Source organism: Rhinatrema bivittatum, chromosome 14 (genome assembly GCF_901001135.1).
Source record: "Rhinatrema bivittatum chromosome 14, aRhiBiv1.1, whole genome shotgun sequence".
In the NCBI taxonomy this organism is placed as follows: Eukaryota; Metazoa; Chordata; class Amphibia; order Gymnophiona; family Rhinatrematidae; genus Rhinatrema; species Rhinatrema bivittatum.
The window spans coordinates 45,603,151-45,623,230 of NC_042628.1; the positions used below are offsets into that span (position 1 = coordinate 45,603,151).

Below are 20,080 nucleotides of genomic sequence, written 5' to 3' on the forward strand. Positions count from 1 at the left end.
AGCTCAAGCCAAGTCTCTGTGTAAGTAATCAAAACAAATCTTCAGACTGATTCACAAGCATTTCTACTTGACCTTGTCTCTAGTGTACCTTATTTCCTGTCCCCATCAAGGACCTTCTGCCGGGACTTTTTGATCAGCTGCAGCATTTGCTCATTGTGACTGTTTCGTGCAGGGTGAAATACCACTAATTGCATGAAGAATCAGATTTTGTTACATGCACGTCTTTAATTCATCAAACAGGAGCATGCTTCCTTCATCCTATACGCCATCTGGAATTCCATTAGGTTACAAATAGTTGGTCGAACACACTACGGCGTGCGCTGACAAAAAGTCACCATGACCTTTCAGAGAATTCACAATAAGAGACACTGGGAATGGTATGATAAAATCAGATTCACTGCGACTTTCCGAGGGTATAATGCAGCCAGCAGTTGTGCACTACGCAAACTTTGATGGTATTGCATTTATTCAGTTGGCTCCCCTATGAGGCAAGGTTAAAGAGGTTAGGGCTGTTCTGCGTGGAGAAGACGGCTGAGGGATATGATAGAGGTCTTTAAAATCATGAGAGGTCTAGCATGGTTAAATGTGAATCAGTTACTCTTTCGGATAATAGGACTAGGGTGCACTCCATTAAGTTAGCAAGTAGCTAACTTCTGTTTTCCCTCCATGCACAATTAAGCTCTGGCATTTGTTGCCAGAGGACGTGGTTAGTGCAGTTAGTGTAGCTGGGTTTAAAAAAGGTTTGGATAGGTTCTTGGAGAAGAAGTCCATTAACTGCTATTAATCAGGTTGACCTAGGGAATAGCCACTGCTATTACTGGCATCAGTAGCATGAGGTCTACTTAGTGTTTGGGTACTTGGCGCCTGAATTGGCCACTGTTGAAAACAGGACACTGGCAATTTCTTGTGTTCTTAATGCATTCCTGCTCATCAGATTTGATTTCCAGTTATTGCTTTTGAGGATAAAAGCCCATTATAGGGCTGGTCTGCGTGTAGAAAGTAACAGCCAAATTTTCAAAGCAGACTTCCACCGGAACGTCTGCTTTGAATGAGTGGGTGTAGGTGGAACACTGATGCCTGCTTGGGACCAGGTGTAAACGTGTGCGTGTACAATTATATGCAGCTTCCTAAAAATCAAATGTATGTGCATAACCGGTTTCTCTGCCCCCAGGAACTCAACCGTCAAATATGTGAGACCCCCTTTCCTGTGTATTGAGGAATTTAACTGGCTCTCATAGCAAATGTGACACTTTTGCCAGGTCTTCTGCTTGAATTATTCCTGAATGATTTTAGCCAACCCAAGTGAAAAATGTGCTCTCAGTGCAGCCCGAGTCGCTGCATGAAATGTCTCGGAATGTGGAACGGCTGAGACATCAGTAAGTGTATAATCATGGATGTAGCAGATCCAGCACGCAAGAAAGCTGTGATATTATTTGCTTGGATACAGAATTTATCCTTGGGGGTGTGGTTTAATGCATCACTGATAACCCTTTTACCCGTTATATATTCAGCCCAGTAGTATTGCCCTCTAAGAAAGCACTGGCTGAGTTTGTGAGATTATTGGCATCTATTTCTACAAACAACTATACACACATGAATACAGAACACAGATTTGGTTATACTAAGAGGCCAGTTGATGGATCTGGTGCCTGTTCCTGGCAACTCAGCCACCAGAGCTGCACCATATAGTGTACCATCAACTGTTTGTGCTAGAGTTCAAGGCTGGGCAGAGTCTGCACTACAGGTGGGAATAAGCTACACGTTTGCTGTCTGTCTCTGCAGATTTCAGTGCATAGGGTAAGGGGGGGGGGGGAATATGACCCGAGGTGCTTAACCGGATTGGCCACCTTTCCAGGCTGGGAAGGGGGAATCTGTACTCCGCAGCACTTATACTTCACTGTTTAAACTGGATGCGAGGGTCATCTGCACTGCCACTTATTTGTACCATGACAGCCTCTCCATAGCATGGGATGGAGTTTCCTTTGTGTAGGCTAACTTTCCTCTTAGATTGGTGCTCATGACTGTCCCTTATCCACAAAGGGATAACCTTACATTTTGACAACCCTTTCTTAGCTCAGGGGCACTTTTAGATTACATTATTATCAAACTTAAGTTGCATACATCTAATATTAATTTTATTTTTCTCTTGAATTTAGTGCTGGTAGAAGCTAGCAAGCTGCCAGCTGTGGAATACGCCCCTGCTTTGTAATAGCAGTTGCAGAGCAGAACCAGTGCCAGCTCGCCCCCCCCCCCCCCCCCCCCCCCCATTGCTCTGTTACCTTCATGCAATCTCTGCTACTCCTGCCAACCAGGCCGCAATGTTACTGCTGCTAATGAAGATCGAATTAAGATGCTGTGCACATGTGGCCATGGGGTCCTGGACAGAGACTACCAACTGATTTCCTGTGGGCCTCTAAAAGGTCAGCGGCTGCGAGTGGCATCTCAGTACTGCCAGACTGCATCAGCCACCCCTGCTGCCCACAGACTGAGAAGTGCTGTTCTCTGCTAGTCCCTGTCCCTCTCTGTGCTACTGGCCCCTACAGAGCTGCCTTACCCTGCTCTATGGCAAGGTTTAATCCCTGGCAGGAGAGGTAGCAAGAGCAGCAGCAACCCCCAACACAACTGTACTAATTAACTTCATTTTGACTGGAAGCAAGACTTCAGTTCTTGGCTGTGGCTCCCTCCCTGCCTTTAGAGCTATAGACCTGCTGGGAACAGAATGGCCTTGGGAGGGATTTCACAGCCCAAGATCAGGTTTTTATTTTTACTAGAAACAAACTTCTGTTGGCCGATACGCTTGACGCACCCTTTCAGTGGACAGCACCCTGGGCCTTGAAAGGTTAAGCATGAGCAGAACAGGTACCCTGGTGCCTACAGACTAGGACTGAAAGGGTTGCGGCAACATTACCTTTCATGGGTGTTTTTTGTTTTTTTTTTCACATTCCAGGATTCAGTATTTAACAATTTCTAAAGTGCCTTTCTAGTGTAGTTTGCATTCTCCTCTTGGCGCCATTGCTGTTAGATTAGAGTTTTAAATAAACAAAAACAAACTGAAAAATACTGAAAGAGATAAGCTAATGGTTAGAACACTCTCCATGTACGAGGCTGTTCATGAAAACACAAATAAAGTTCCTTGAAAAGTCTGAGGCCAGTGTTTGACGTGATTTCTTTCTCCAGAGTTTGCCTGCACTCCTCAGCTTCTACTGCGCAGACAAGAGCCCTTCTTAACCAAACTCCTTGGCTGTGGAAAAGGACCCAGTCCTGCCGTTGAAAGGGTCATACCAGTACTTGGGGCAGGGCATTACAAAACCTGAAACTGGGCACTTTTGGATTTAAAGATCTGACGCCACCTCACTGGGGAGCAAAATGGATTTATTGCATGGTCCAGGGAAAAGAGGAAACAGAATTAGAGGTAGCAGGGTTTCTGATTTGTAAAACTTCATTCTTCTACCCCTCTTCAAGGGCTGTTACCTAGGCAGCAATAGCCCCAAAGCCCCTGGCTTCACCCTCCCATCACTACAACAACCAAAGCCCGATGCTCCTATTGAGTTAATTATTTTAAATAAAATATGGAAGCAGGCCTGGGGGGTATAGGGATGGGAATGCAAGCGTGGAGGGAGGATGGAAGCTCCTGCTCAGTAGAGGCCAGTACAGCACTACAAAAAAGTCCGACAAATGCAGCCCCTTGCTAACTAAATGATCATATTGTAAAATCCCTGAACTTTTTCAGGAAAAATAAAAGCAGGATTAGGTAAAACTGGCCCTTGAGCCAAAGCCAGGTCAGGGTTGCAGTTGTCACCATTGTTACTAATTGTATTGCAGTGCAGGCAGATGTCCTGATCCTTAGGGAGGAGCCAGTTGGGTGTGAAAGATGGCGGCAGATTGACGCCCTCAGGAAACGGGACAGAACGAAGAAGCGGCTGGGAGAATGAAAGCATGACTGAAATGCTTGTTGAGGTGTCAAAGTCCAAGCAGAGGGAAGGTGAAACTGGTCCCAGATTTCCACAGCCCCTAGATCCTGACTCATTTCCCCAGGGCTGAAGAACCGGCACGCAGCCCCAAAGCACAGGAGGAGCCACAGGTGAAGGCAATGGTTGGTGACTTCCTTCTGAGGCGCAGAGAGGCAGCCATTTGCTGACCAGACGTGGGCCGGGAAGTGTACTGGATAAGAAAACAAGACGTTATGGAGAGATTACTGGAAATCCCCAAGACTACTGCCTACGAGTGATGCGGCTCATCCATACTGGCACAACTGACACTGCTAGGCACCATCCTAATCACTTCAAAAGTGACTCCGTAGTTCTGGGAGAGGATAAAGCAAACAGGTGCACAAGTCAGGGATGCTGGCATTCTGGAGAGGACTCAAGGGCTGCGGCGAAGTTGCCAACACGTGCGTTTCTACTGCCCGGACCATTGGATGAAGTTTCGAGGATTGCTGAGCAGAGATGGGGTCCAGCATCTTCCATCACAGATTGAAACCGACTGAGGGCTTTAAACTAGGATCAGCAGGGATAGGCGAACATAGCCCTATGGTAAGTGAAAGTCCTCAGGTAAGAAAAGCTTGTGTAGAATGAGACGGGGACAACATCTAGAAAGGTATATAGATGAATGCTCGTAGTATGGGAAATAAAGCTCCAGCTCTTCAGACATGGAAGAGGCTGACTTGGATGGAGTGGCTGTCACAAAGAAATGATACACAGAAAACCATGCCTGGGATATACAGACCACACTAAAATCTATTCAGGAAGGACTGGATAGAAAGAAAATGAGTGGCTACACTATATAACCCCCACTGCCACCTCCTTACCTCCTAATTTGGAAAGAGAGAATGGAGCATCTATTTGTATAGGTGAAATATACAGAGAAAATGGATGGAAATTTAATGGAGGATATTCATAGCATTGGTATGAAAGGGGAGAGGCTGTTAAGGGGATTTCAAATCTGTTGGATGTTGATTGGGACATCCTAACTGCAGTTTCTTCTAGAAGCAGGGAGAACTGTTCCGTCAACTGAAAACAGACCGCACCTGGAACGGGGACGATACTGGACAAGAAAATTGGTTGTTACCTGCTAATTTTCATTCCTGGAATACTCCAAATCAGTCCAGATAAGTGGGTTTTGCATTTCTACCACAAAATGGAGGCAGAAAAGAAAAACATTTTAGGCACTGCTACAAAACAGAGTGCCACCTGCAGTCCTCAGTATTGAGCTGTACCCAAGCGAATGTAGAGGAAAAAACACTATCCATGTCAATCAAACTTTCCCTTCAACAAAGAACCCAGGGTTGAAGGCCCCTGAACTGGAGCTTTCACATCCGAAAAAAGGAACTGACACGCAACTAGTTCACTCGGTTCAAAGTATATACAAGTGGAAAGCTCTGCATTAAATTGTAAGCACAGCTACAACAGTCTTTCGGTATGAAGAGGACCATCCGCTAGACTGATCGGTGGTATTCGAGGAACGAAAATTAGAAGGTAAGAACCAAATTTTCCTTTCCTATTCATACACCAGATCAGTCCAGTCAAGTGGGATGTACCCAAGCTACCCTGCACTGGGCGGGATCCTGAAAGACCCACTCTCAAGACACACCCACCAACCGTCGCATCCTCCCACGCCCGAACATCTAGATCGGTAATGTCTGGTGAAAATGTGAAGCATAGACCATGTTGCAGCTCTACAGATCTCCTGAGACGACACCAACTGACACTCTGCCCAGGAGGCAGCTTGCGCCCTAGTGGAATGCACTCGTAACCCGGGGGGGGGCCGCAAGTCCTTTACAAAGATAGTTTTTTTTCTGCCCGTCTCCTTTAATCAGCGAGAGATTGTGGCTTTAGATGCCTGACATCCTTTCTTTGCACCACTGAACAGAACAAAGATGATCCGAGCAACGACAACTGTTCATGATCTTAAGATACCGCAACAGAATCCGACAAACATCCCACAAATGAAATTCTCTCACCGGCAGCATTTCCTGCAACCAATTTGGCAAAGTGGGAAGCTCCACTGTCTGGTTCATAGGGAGAGAGGAAACTTCCTCAAAAGGAGGAACAGGGGAAAGACTTGGATGAATCTTCTTCCTCATTCTCCTCCAGTGTTGTTTTGTTGCTGCATAAAGCCTTCAAAGCACGGAAAGCAGCAAAGAGCCAGGGTACTAAGGTACCCCGTGAGGTCCCAGCATCGCTGGAGGCTGGGACAGGAGCCTCATCACTCCACAAGCATACCAAGTCACACAGTGGCATAGAAGCCCTCAAGGCCAAATGCCATCTCCGGTCCAGTGGACAGTTCAGATATGGATGGTGCAGATGAAGGGGAATCTCCTCAGCAAGCCCCTGGTGAGGGACCGGATATGGATCAGGATTACCAGCTCCTGGAGACCAGAGCGGTGTGGTTAGCATTACATGCCTTCTGTCCTCTCCTCCAAAGGAGGACACTACCAGTGGCGGTAGAAGCTCGTCAGTTGATCAGCTGGGCGGAACAGCATTTAGTCAGCATAGCAGCATCTCACTTAGCCGGCATGGACAATGTGAAGACCTTTTCAGCTGGCACAGTCTAGATCCCAGGGAATGGGAATTGGCAGACGCAGCCTTTCAACTCGTATGCAATGCATGGGGCAGGCCAGCATGGATCTCATGGCAACGTTTCAGAATGCCAAGGTCCCGCGCTTTTACTGTCGTTGCAGAGAGACAGGAGCAGAGGGGGTAGATGCCCTGGCTGACAGACGTTCTGCTGTACGTTTTCCTGCCCTGGCCACTGATCAGCAAAATACTCAGATGAATAGAGATCCATCCAGCAGAGGTAATCTTGGTAGCCCTGGAATGGCAGAGACGTCCATGGTTGGCGGACCTTCTCAATCTAGCAGTGGCGGGGCCACTGCTGCTTCCAGTTCTCCCAGACCTGCTGCATCAAGGGCCTGTTTGTTTGGAAGAAGTTGATCGCTTCTGTCTACCGGCTCACTAGACACACATAGGAACTGAACCTGTAGAACCACTTGAGGGCAGTCAAACAAATGTCTGCAGATCTGAAAACAAATAACAATTAAGGAGCGGACTCTCCCTTATTCCATGCCTCCCACGGGCGGGACTCTGGAGTGATCCATGGTACTACAGGAACGAAAATTATCAGGTAAGAAACTAATTTTCCTTTCCCTGTACGTACCCGGATTAGTCCAGACTCCTGGGCTGGGACCCGGAGAGGCCCGCTCGCAGCACTCCTTTCTCCAAATCCTTCTGTACCCGGAGCCTGGACATCCAGTCTGTAATGCCTCGCAAGGGTATGCAAGGACTTCCAAGTAGCCGCCTTGCAAATCTCTTGTGGTGAGACCATCTGGCACTCTGCCCAAGAATGAGTAGAGTGGGCACGAAGACCAACTGGAAGGGGTCTACCACGTAGCAAATATGCAGAGCCGATAGCTCGCTGGTTGAAGGAGGCTATGGTAGTCTTGGAAGCCATCTGTCCTCTTTTGGGACCACTCCACAGCACAAAGAGGTGGTCCGTCAAACGAAAAGCATTTGTAACCTCCAGATAACGCAGCAAAGTTCTACTAACGTCCAATTTCTGCAAATCCCTAGACAAGGGATCCGATTGGTCCAACTCTGCAAAGGCTGGCAGCTCCACCGAAAGGTTGACATGAAAGGAAGGAATCGCTTTTGGTAGAAAGGAAGGAACTGTCCCGTAAGGAAACCCCCGAATCCGGAATCCTTAAAAAAGGTTCCCTACAGGAAAGAGCCTGGAGTTCTGACACTCTGAGCCGATGTAATGGCCACTAGAAAAATTATCTTCAAGGTGAGATCCTTAAGAGAGTCGCCCTTTTCAAAGGCTCAAAGGGCGCCAAACACAGAACGTGGAGAACTAAATTCAGACTCCAAGACGGACAAGGATGCTTCACCGGGGGACGCAAGTGCTTCGCACCCCGTAGAAAATGAGCCACATCCGGATGTGCCGCTAATGCTACTCCTTGAATGGTCCCACGCAAACAACCAAGAGCAGCCACCTGCACTCTTAGAGAACTACACGACAAACCCTTGGACAGACCACTTTGAAGAAAACACAGAATATCCGACACCGAAGCCCAGGTAGGAACAACCTCCGAGTCCAGACACAAGATTCAAAAATCTTCCACACTCTAACATATGCGAGGTTGGTGGATGTTTTACGCGATCACAGGAGGGTAGTCACTATGGCGGGAGAATAACCTTTGCGACTTAGTCGTTGCCTCTCAAAAGCCATGCCATTAGACAGCCTGGAATAGTGCCAGAGATGGGCAGATGGTTCCTGTTCACTATAGTGGACGTAAGGAGGAGGCTGGGAACAGGCCAGTTCGTTTGCCCTCTGTAGTGAACACATTAATGGAATCTCTTCCAAAACAGAGGACAATGCAGTTTCTGGAACCCAATGGCTTACATGATGCGAGGCAGCACGGGTTCACTAGAGGTAAAGCTTGTCAGACAAATCTGATCATTTTCTTTGTCTGGGTGAGCAGTGAGTTAGATCAGAAGAGAGTGCTAGGTATACTGTACTTGGATTTTAGGAAGGCCTGTGGCATGGTTCTGCATAGCCAATTTATAAATACATTGAGCATCCTTGGTTTGGGCCCTAAAGTGACTAATATGATTAGAAACTGATTGAGTGGGAGTGACAAATGGAATTCACTCTGTGGAGGAGGGGGTGGGCATTACTAGTAGTGCGCCATAGGGATTGGTCCTTGGACCAGTTTTCAACATTTTTGTGAGCAATATTGTGGCAGGATTACTGGGTAAGGTTTGTCTTTTTGCCAATGATATCAAAATCTGCAACAGGGTAGACAACCAAGAAGGTCTGGAAAACACAAGAAGAGAGCTAGTGAAGCTCGAGAATTGTTTAGAGTCTGGTAGCTAAGATTTAATGCAAAGAAAGATAAGAGTTATGCATTTAGGCTGCAAAAATCCTCAGGAGAGGTAGAGTTGGCCAACATTTGAGAAGGCGACAGCAAAAGCCAGAAAGATGTATAGGGAGAGGAATGATCACTTCCTGGTTCCCATCAACTTGCTGTACTGAGGGAATGTCCAATAAACCCTGCTACGAGTGCCTCAGTGTAGGGTTAGAAATCCAGAGTAATGCACTGATCCAAGGAGATATCTAGAGATAATAATTTATGAACCTGGCGTGCTGTACTGGAGCCAGAGGAGGACAGTGCTGATGTGGTCTCATGCTGCAGGGTCTTCCCTATCACATGTCGGTAAGGCAACCATCCTAAGTGGGAGGCTGAGTTAGGGCTGTTTTTACCTCTATGCAGCTATGGATGTGTGGTTCCAGTTTAGCCAAATACAGCAGGTTTCACCTCATTCTTGAGTGTAATGAGGTAAAACCAGGACTAGCTCAGTCCATCCTTGATGACCTGCAGCTGTGGGCCAGCTTACGAAAGAAGTACGTGAACCCTGTCTGATACCAGAAAGGAAAACTGACAGAAAAAATACCCATGCCCATGGAGCTCTGTCACAGGGTAGCAATCTTCAATAATCTGGACCAGAGCGCACTACCTATGGCTCAGATACCAAATATTTACCTATCTAGACACCAGAGGCCCGGACATATGAGTGTGGGGTGCAGAGCAGGATTTAACATGGGTGATAATTAATTTAGCACAAGAAATAATGGACACAACAATAAGTATGGCTGAGTTTTGGGGCTGTGCTATTCTGTGGTAAGAAGCAATTGGGGGATGCTCAGATGGCTGTCCGCAGAACAGAGATGACCGGGACCTCCAGCAGTGAAACTCAGTACTGAAACCAGAGCTATACAGCCCCCGCCACAAGGGCTCCCACAGCCTCCTGGAAAGAGGCTCTCTATAAAGTTATTTCTGACAGAGGCTTACATCAGGAAATATTTTAATGCTACTGTTTTTAACTTGCCTATTTCCTGACTTCTGTTCTTTTTGGTCACAATGTCTCATGTTTTCAAGCTTGACGCTCCTTTTATTTATAGTCAAATCTCCTTTCTGCATTCCCTCTTAAGCAAATCAGACCTCACAAGGGTCAGTGTGATGTCTGTGGGAAGCTCATGGGATGATCAGCTCTTTAGAGCCCGATGCTGGGTTCATACTGACATATGGAAAGCATGAATACAGCAGGGACAGCTGAGGAGCAGGTTCACTGAGCCCCCCTGCATGGATTACGCCGACGCACCTAAAGCATGAATACAGCAGGGACAGCTGAGGAGCAGGTTCTCAGAGCCTCCCTGCATGGATTACACAGATGCACCTAAAGCATGAATACAGCAGGGACAGCTGAGGAGCAGGTTCTCAGAGCCTCCCTGCATGGATTACACAGATGCACGTAAAGCATGAATACAGTAGGGACAGCTGAGGAGACAGATTTTTTTTTTTAAAGGGGGCATGATTACAATTAAAAGGTGCAGATTTTCAAATTGATTCAAAGAAATAAAACAGAACCAAAAGAAAAAAAGATTTTAGCATAAGTCCACAAGGTGAAGCACCTGAAAGACAAGCAAATTAATATTTTGTAGGCTGAAACTGTCACTGTGAGGAAGAAGTGAACTATGTAAAATGAAACAAACCAGGGTCCAAAGAAAGGACGATTTATTGACTATAATTTACATGGGACGGGAGTGGTGGATGTGGGCTGCCATCACCTTTCTGGCGGCGGTGGCTGTTGCTCCTCTTTCTCTTCTTTGGATTGAATTCGGAGTTCTTCGTCTAGTCGTTCCTTTGCTCGCACCACCTGCAAGACACAAAGGCAGCGAGTGATCCTCCCAGTGCTCGGCCCTACACAGCTCGCTCATGTCATGCGGACAACAAGGAAAGCTCCAGTGCTACCCCGCACGACGCACCGCCCTATCCCCAGTACCAGGATGTGTTCACCTATAGGGCAGTAGCATCCAATAAAAGGAGGGCTGAGAGTGGCAGCAGGCCTCAGCGGCATACAATGTAATACCGTTTCTTACTAAACTAAGCTAGCAGCCTGATTTATCAAGAATGGGGGGAAAGCCTTCGTGAATCTAGGACTTCAGGTCAAAAACGCCTGCATCATTTTCAGAGCTTAGTTTCTGATCACTTAGCTCATCTGATTCAAGAATTAATTGAAATTCCAAGAGCCGGGAAGCTCCCTCTTTAGAATCACTGGACCTCAATCCGCAACCCTGATAATACATGACAACCTAGATTCTGTTATGTGACAAGGGGATCCAGGGTTTGACACAGTGGGGGTAGGAGATTAATACTTTTTCTTTTTTTTTTTAAATCTAAAGAAAACTGAATTGCCCAGTAGAAAAGTAAAATAAAGTTTCCATTCTGAAAAGCATCCCATGCTCAGGGCCACCCAGCTATTTAACAGGTCGATCCAGTAAAGTCCGTGGGAGAGCGGACGAACGCCCGCTCTCCCAGCGCACGCACCGGCCCTTCGCCGGTGCGAGCGATCCAGTATTTAAATGAGGTGACGCGGTGCAAACGAGGAAAAGGAGGCGCTAGGGACACTAGCGCGTCCCTAGCGCCTCCTTTTTGTCAGGAGTGGCGGCTGTCAGCGGGTTTGACAGCCGACGCTCAATTTTGCCGGCGTCGGTTCTCGAGCCCGCTGACAGCCACGGGCTCAGAAACCGGACGCCGGCAAAATTGAGCGTCCGGTTTTCGGCCCGACAGCTGCGGGCCGAATTCAAAATTTTTTTTTTTTTTTTTTACTTTTTTTTACTTTTGGGGACCTCCGACTTAATATCGCTATGATATTAAGTCTGAGGGTGCACAGAAAAGCAGTTTTTACTGCTTTTCTGTGCACTTCCCTGGCGCCGGAAGAAATTAGCGCCGACCTTTGGGCGGCGCTAATTTCTTAGAGTAAAATGTGCGGCTTGGCTGCACATTTTACTTACTGGATCGCTCGGGCATACCTAATAGGGCCATCAACATGTATTTGCATGTTGAGGGCGCTATTAGGTGCCGCGGGTGGGCCGCGTGTTTTCCTCCCCTTACTGAATAAGGGGTAAGGGAAAACACGCGTCCAGAGCAGGGTGACAGTGCGCTCCGACGGAGCACACTTTACTGGATCGACCTGATAGGGAGTAAGAGTGCCAAGTACTGAGACTGGTGGAGAAACAGTTTGCAGCTGGGGGAACATTGATGAATCCTGAGTAACGGAACTGATAGAGAAAACGTCTGGTGTACTGGGTCCGGCTGAAAGCATTTTGGGTTGAACCATTATGGCACAGAAACACATTCATGGATCATATTTCTAAACAAGAGAAAGCGTGGCCCATGTTCTTATATATACAGGACGAGGATGTGCCAGTGATCCTTCCTACCTTTGACTGCAAATAGAATGAGCCTCCCACTGATTTGTCATTGACCTTAAATAAATGTTCATAGTTCTGAAAAGAGAAGAAAAGCAATTCTTAATGGAGTCATTCTGCATTCCTTTATTCCCACAAGTAGCACTAGCATAGAGGAGTTTAATGTTGTGATGAGCTGCATAGGACCTAATTGAAACCCACCTTTTGTAGATTCCTCCAGAACTTCATATGCCCATGTATACAAACATGCTTACAAAAGCATGCACACACACCCCCTCAATCCATGCACGCAACCACATATGTACAAGATAAAAATTAATTACAAAAAAAAGAATTACTGAACCAACAGTGTCACTTCACATCGCAATATAGCAAAGTTAACATTCCAACCATCATAAACCCTAATAATGTCAACTAATATTAATGTAAAGACTCACATTTTCCTCTTTCTTTACCCCAGTTCCTGGATAACCCCCCTCCCACCACACAAGCTAATTCTTAAAAGTTGCCCATCATGAGCTGCACCCTGGAGTCTGAGACCCAGCTTTGGAAATTTCATGACATGAGCTTTGGTATGTAACAGTGCTTACTGTACCCTCTGAGGGATTGCATAGATCTCTCTCAGACCTTGAGAATCTCTCAGCTTTACCTTCTGAATCTCTTCTGGATTCATCTTAGAGATGTGGAGGATCTGCTGAGCCTCCTGCAGACTGATTCCAGAGAGAGAGGATGCTGCAGCAGACTCCTGCCCGGACCGCCCCCGTGCATCTGCCGCTGCACGACTTGCTGCAAGAAACATGTCCTGGTGAGTGCAAGCCAGAGGAACTATCAGCTTAAGTACAGTCAATGAACAAATAGTGCAAAACCCACAAACCTAACCAAGATGCAATGTAACCTGCCCCAAACATGATACTATGTTCCCACAGAGAACAGGTACAACACAGGTATCAGCAATGCTATGTGCCCTCCCTCACACATACACTGCCCCACCACAGAGCACATACAGCCCACGCAACAGCAGTACAAACTTCCCTCTAACACCTACTGCTCCACCATAATGCAGATGCAGCACAGGCAGTAGTGCAAGCCTTCCTCTCATACACACACTGCCCCACCACAAAGCAGGTACAGCATAGGTGGCAATAGCAGTGCACATACTGCCGCACTACAGAGAGCCTATACACCATCAGGGAAAACTTCCCTCAAACATGAGCTTCCCTCCCACAAATACTGCTCCACCACAGAGCAGGCAGCAGCAGTGCAAGCTTCCCTCAAGTACACACTGCCCCACCTCTATGAGCAGATTCTGCAGTAACAATGTACATTTAGTACCCACTGAATTTTTTTTTAACTCTTGGAAAAAACTACTAATTTGGTCATCAACTGTGAAGGAAAGTTCAGTGATGTGGATATCTGTTTACTTGAAACTGGACTGAAAACATCAAATCATTTCACAGTCCACCAAGTCTTGGTTAGTGGAATGAGAGGTTCTCTTCATAAGAAGTGCCATACTAAATCAGACCAACATCCTGTCTCTGCCAGAGGCCAGAATGGGTCACAAGTACCCATTAGATCCCCAAAAGTGGACCTCACTTATCACTCCCAGGGATAAGCACTGGCTTTCCCCCCAAAGTCTACCTAGCTAATAACAGATTATGACTTTTCCTTCAGGAACTTGTCCAATCCTCTTTTGAATCTGCTTTTAGTTGCCTTGACTACAACCTCTGGCAACAATTTGTTTTAAATCTGCCAGTTGCTAGTTTCACGGAGTGCCCCTAGTCCTAGAGTTTGAAAGAGTAAATAACCATTTCCTATTTACTCGCTCCACCCCACATATTTTATAAATCTTAATCTTTCTCCATAAGGGAGCTTTTCTATCTCCTTTATCATTTTTGTCACCTTTCGCTGTACCTTTACCTTATCTATGTCTGCTGGTTTTTTTTAGATGGGGTGACCAGAATTGTACACGATACACAAAGTGTGGTCACACCATGGATCTATACAAAAGGTATTACTGTATTCAGTTTTATTTTCTATTCCTTTCCAAATAATGAATAACATTCTATTTGCCTTTTTGACCACCACCACACACTGAACCAAAGATTTCAAGGACTCGGAGGTCCTTTTCCTAATACGAAACCCAGCAATGTAGTTGGGATTTCCTCCCCTACTGCATTACTTTACACTTGTCCACATTAAGTTGCATCTGCTATTTAAAAGTCCAGTCTCCAAGGCTCACAAAGTTCTTCTGCAACTCCTCACCATCTATTGCTGTTTTAGTGACACAAGTGCATTCCTAGTTCGGTTCCTAAACCACGCAGTTCTGGAGCCAAGACATTTTGTAGCTTTGTGCCTTGGTTGCGTTTCGTTGCTCTGAGCATTTACAGACAGTCGATGGGCAGTTAGCTCTCTGTACGCGCTGTGTATGTTTTGTTGTTAGCCGCTACAGACTAAGGCATTGGCGGCACACAAATGCCAATAAATAAACGAGGGACTCTGGATGTAACTGCTCACCTGCGAACTCCTGGCGCAGCGCTCTGGTGAAAGCTCTACCTACCACCTGCACCCCCATCACAAGGATCTGAGCCAGGTACTTCGCCTGTGAATGAGATACAAGAAAGCGAGATGCGGCGTCAGGTGCAGGATCCAGCCAGCCTGGGAATCATGGACAGATCCAGCCGGCCTGGAGCGTTACAAACCCAGCCTGAATGCCCAGGGTAGGGGCATTCGGATACTCCGCTCAGAAGTGGGAGAGAACCGCCCCTCAGAAACTCCCGAAATCCAAGAGAGAGGAGATTCCTGGCCTCCTGGAGGGAGACCATCAAGGGAGGAAGGAGAAGACTCTGCCGGTACTCACCATGGCTCGTTCCAGTTTTCTCTCAGCATCATGCGTTGCACATCTTACTAGCAACAAGGGCACGAGGTGAAAGGGCAAAGGGCACCAGGAAGCGTGGAAAAGCGGCACCATAGAGACGGAGCGGCGGCTGCCGGAACTTCATCCAGTCTAGCGCCGCCTGTGGCCGCAGCGCACTACTGAACCCCGCTAATGCTCGCCTTCCCTATGGACGTTGACTAAGGCGGGCACAGGATTAGTCCGGGGTTGGTCTCCTCTCCGTTCCGATACCATTAGGCTTTCCTTTTATAACAGAGCCTGTTTACTTCTTTTTTGCCCCTGCCGGCTCTGGCAATTGTAATTCCTAGGAATCTGCAAAACGTATTCGAGTCTCCAGCGCGGGTCCTAGACAGGCAGACGGCGGCGGCGGCGGAGAGTCAGGCTGGCCATTGTCTGACCCCTACCGCGTGAGCAGGGTCTCTGCACAGAGTGGGCAGGCCACATTGGGTCCTGCTTCCCGCCCCCAACACTCTCTCATTTTACTTTAGGCTGCTGCTCTTCTCCTAATTTACTCGCCCGCTCATCGCCGCAGCTGTATAGCTCCCTCTCTCGAATGTGGCCAATTCAGGGCCACCTACCATGCACCTTCTGCAGTGGCTCTTCCCTCCATCCCACCCAGGCCCAGTACGGCAGTCACATGCTCACTGTACTTTACATCCCATGCCCCAGGACTACGTTTAAGATTGTGGTGGCCATAGGCAGAAGACTGGAGCAGGGGCATTTCCTGAGGAAATCAAAGAGCAATTGCAGTTTTTGTCACCCTAGACCCATGCCTAAAGCTGGCCATGTCACTCATTGCTAGCCTCGCTGCTCTAAGGAACCCATACAATAAGCCGCATGTAAAAACGAGCTACAAAACATGACACCTGTTCTTTTTAACACAGGCACAGTCACAGCTCCTGGGCACCCGTTTTAATATATAAATGAGCTGCTGCAGTAAAAAGGATGCGCTAGGGAGCAGTTTTGCATCCCTAGCACCCGGTGTCCAGGAGACATAGCTGTGCCCAGGTTAGGAAAATGGATGCACAATGTACAAGCCTCCATTTTCCTAATCAGCATACAGCCACGCGTTAGGAAAACAGACGCTGGTAAATTGAGTGTCCTTTTTGTTTCCGGATGCTGCCTTCTGTGGGTCCTCCTACTTAGTATCGTGACGATATAAAGTAGGAGTAACCACAGAAAAGCAGTAATTTTGCTTTTTTGTGGAGGCTTGGAGGGCATGAAGACAATGCCAGCTCTAGGCCTAGTGTTAAATTTTGCATGTTAAAACATGCACGTCAGGCACACAGTGTTTTTTTTTGCATCAGGAGTAATAGCTGATAGCCTCATCTAATGGCATTTACATTTGATGGGCGTTGTTAGCTACGCACTGGTTTGGATACACTAATCCCATTACTGCATCAGGAGTTTTTCTAATGCATCCAAAACGTATGTCCAACCGCACATCAAGCTGTGCACATTATATTGTTTTGGCTCCTAAGAAAGCCATAATGCTGTGCTACCCCACAAAATGGCAGGTTGAGAGGAAGGCACGGACAGAGAGAACAACATCAGCCCTAAGGTTGCATCATCAGGCCCACCCCAATTATAGTTATAGTACCTGAATGTAATCCATTTTGTAGTGCCAAAAAGCAGAATATAAATCAAAATAAATAACTCTAACCTGCGCCAAAAAGAAAATCCTCCCCCCTCCCGTGTAGGGCCAAAGAAGAGTCTACTGCTGCTCCTCCATGGCACCTGCTAAGAACAAAAACCATGAAGCAAGGGCTGGTGCTCTTCCTCGCTCCCTGGCCTATGGCAGAAGAGTGGAGCTGGCAGCTTTCCCTCCTGTATGGCTCAAAAATCTTAAGAAGCTGTTTTAACTGCTCAGGGTGCCCTAAAAATCTAAGATTCCTCCTGTATTGCATTTTTATATAGCTTATTGTACTGGAGTGTTTTTAACTGTAACTCATGTGGTTTGGTACATGCCCTTCCTACATGCAGGGTGGGGTATAATACATGTTTGAAAATAAAAAAAAAAAAGAAAGATTCACTATAAGGCAAAATTTAAAAGTCCTGCACGTGCCAAAGCCAGGAGATACGCGAGTATCTCAAGCTGGCGCGTGCTGGGCGGAGTTTAAGAAGCAACAGAGTGCGCTCATACTTCCTAGTACACACACAAATGGGAAAGGCAAAATAGGGGGCGGAGCATGGGCAGGACATGGACGGTCCAGTTATGTAACATGAAGCGCATGCCAGGGTCCCTACAGTGTAACTTTCCTTCTGCTATGGACGGCGTGTAAGTAATGAAACAAACAAAAAAAAAGGCTAGTTAGTGGGCTTTTAAGGGTTGGGGCTAAAAGGGAGGCATATTAACTAGGGGGTTTAGGAAGTCCTAAGCTTTACCTGGGTGAACTCAGAATGAACGGGGGAAACTGGTAATTGTGTCGGCGTGCGTATCTAATAAAATCCCCCCCCCCCTCCACATAGTAGAGCTGGAATTTGTGCGCATATGCACGCATCCGTATAAAATTGCACGCCCTCGTACGTGCGTACAGCCGATTTAATGTCATGCACGCATCCTCGCGTGTATGTTATGAAATGGCCGCGGCTCTGAGTGCGAGCCAGCATGCGCGCGTACATGTATGCCTGCGCGGCTGTTGGAAAGTTACCGTCCCCGTATTCCACACAGCTTCTTAGACTCTGAACAGCGTGAGGAGGAAGGAATGGTGCCAGCTCTGCTCTTCCAGCTTCCTCCTTGCTAACGCGACCTCCTAATTATAATATAGCATGGCACCTCCCTTGCGGGCGCCATGCCGCATTAAGAAAGCAGGCGCTGACTTTTCAGTGCCTGCTTTCCGCGCTTTTTTTTTTGCATCGGCCCCTGTGTGAGGTACACATTCTGTACATATCTGTGCAGCTACCTCAGAGCAAAGCTAGTGCTCCCATCTCCCTCTTTAAATGGTCAAATGTGATACTGCTTTTCTCTATATTTTTCTTAAAAATTCATAGCTCAAATGCATCAGCGGGTCAGATTTTTGCATTCCCTTCCTGGGAGCTGCACAGAAAACAAGGGGCCGAGCTGGGATTTAGAGAGAGCTCTTTTCAGAATTTCAGAAACCAGTGCAGTTGCTAGAGGGTGCCAGCGGGGTCTTCCCGAGATTTCCTTACAGGGTGGGAATCATCACCTCCAGCAGCCCATGTTAAGACAAAAGCAGACACAAGGTAACAAGCATCCAAGTCCTTTTTAATGGCATAAACCGCAGACCACAGTAAAAAAGGGTGAAAGTCCAGGCACTGCTTTCAGTAAGGAATGGTCATCTGGCAGCTGGCTGAGCAGATGGGGGCAGGAAGGGGTCGGGCTTCAAACAGGAGTGGAGAGGACAGCGCTCATCATGATCTTTGGGATGTGACTTACTTACACTACTCCTGATGCTAGCTCTAAGTGTGGTTAACATACGGCAAAGCCATCTGTATAAAGGGAGAGGCATTGCTTACTTTCCTCACATTGACAAAATCTGTACCTCTTGCACTCTCTGCGCTTCAGAAGTCCTCCACTAATACCTTCCCTTCCCCACCGATCAGCTAAAACTGTACTTTTGAAGATATTGGAAATGACATTCTTGAAATTGGTCTTCTGAGCACCATGGATGGAACAGAAGCCATTTGGGTTGGTGCTGTGAGTGACAGACAGTCTCAATGGAAGGGGAGCAACTTAAAGGAATTTGGAAAGCACACCTTAAAAGCAGCATGGTTCAGAGACAGCAGGTGGCTACTTTACATTACATGCTGGCTACCACGTTCTTTGTGATGTCAGCAGCATGGAAAGCCCTTTCACAGGAATAAAAGGGTCTCCCAAAGGAAGTGCTGAAAATATCCCATTGTTGCCTTCCTCAGCAGAGGGTGACAGTCCTACAGATACAGTCTAACAGGGATGCAAATGATCTCCTGCAGAACAAAAGTGGAATCAGACTTAATGCAAAAGAAAACAGTGCATTTGTATTAAAAAAAACCAAAAACTTCCAGACCCCCTCTAGTCCTGCAGCTGCAGCCAGGGAAAAGGTTGAAAGGACTGAAGCCCTCACAGGTACAGAAAGAGGAAACGACACCCTCCCCAGTGCCCAACATATGCAGGAGATTCTGCTTCAGTGGGCTTTCTGAGTATTTGCTGCGCACAGCAGGTAACAATCCAAACAGGGATTCTATGCACGCTGTGCCAGTGAAAGGACACAATCTGTGCAGCCCTGCTTCAGCGAGACAGGAATCTGAACCCTCCTACTGGTGAGAGGGGTCACTGACCCTCCATTCCAGCATCTGAGGATGGTGCCACCTCATCGCTGGGCCCCTCTGCATCCTTAAGCCAGCAGCATTTCCGTGTCACTGGCTGCATGGTTAGAGGTGGGGGCTATCGAGGAAGCACAATTGAAATCCTGTTATAGTTGGAAGGGGCATGTTTCCTCTTACTAAGATACCTCACTATAGCAAGAGGAAGGAATCAAAATTGCCTCAACTGCTTAAAGGAAAAAGTGATTTACATTTTTCTTAATCAAAAAAGTTGGCAGCATTGTGACCTTCTGTGAGCACTAATACTGTACAGGACTCCCATTAACATCAGCCGGACCCCCACTGCCCAGAGTCCATACGAGTTCAGAGCCTGTGAACGATCCAGAGCTTGTGGTTGCAGCTGAGTGCAAGTCTTTAGCTGAGGTTGCTTTGTTCTGTGTTCTGGTTAAAGGTGAAACAGCACTGTGCAGACTGAGGCTGGAAGAAAATGGGATTTACAGAGAGCTGTGGCGTACCAGGTGATGGAAAGATGGAGTAGAGGAGATTCAGACCAGGATCTGGAAGAGCTAGTCCTGAAAACAAACACATACAGGGAGGCATAAGCTATAATTTATTACTGGTGGAGTAGGCAGTGATACTACAGATGTAACGATC

The 20,080-nt window shown here is 47.1% G+C and overlaps 1 protein-coding gene across 3 annotated transcripts in view; it reads right to left on the reverse strand.

Annotated features, from left to right (window-relative positions):
* Nucleotides 1–10,541: 10,541 nt before the first annotated feature.
* The window catches only part of LOC115075806 (mitochondrial import inner membrane translocase subunit TIM16-like), a 497,551-nt gene continuing 488,012 nt past the window's right edge, over nucleotides 10,542–20,080 (reverse strand). Inside the window, exons 1-5 of one of the 3 annotated variants that reach the window (XM_029576598.1) lie at nucleotides 15,128–15,533; nucleotides 14,785–14,869; nucleotides 12,920–13,056; nucleotides 12,283–12,348; nucleotides 10,542–10,715 (exon numbers count right to left, since the gene is read on the reverse strand). In XM_029576598.1, the coding sequence (XP_029432458.1) occupies nucleotides 10,623–10,715; nucleotides 12,283–12,348; nucleotides 12,920–13,056; nucleotides 14,785–14,869; nucleotides 15,128–15,238 (492 nt within the window). In that variant the 5' untranslated portion in view covers nucleotides 15,239–15,533 and the 3' untranslated portion in view covers nucleotides 10,542–10,622. Of the gene's footprint in view, nucleotides 10,716–12,282; nucleotides 12,349–12,919; nucleotides 13,057–14,784; nucleotides 14,870–15,127; nucleotides 15,534–18,368; nucleotides 19,999–20,080 lie in introns of those variants that run through there. The other 2 variants (XM_029576599.1, XM_029576597.1) reach the window with 2 other exon arrangements.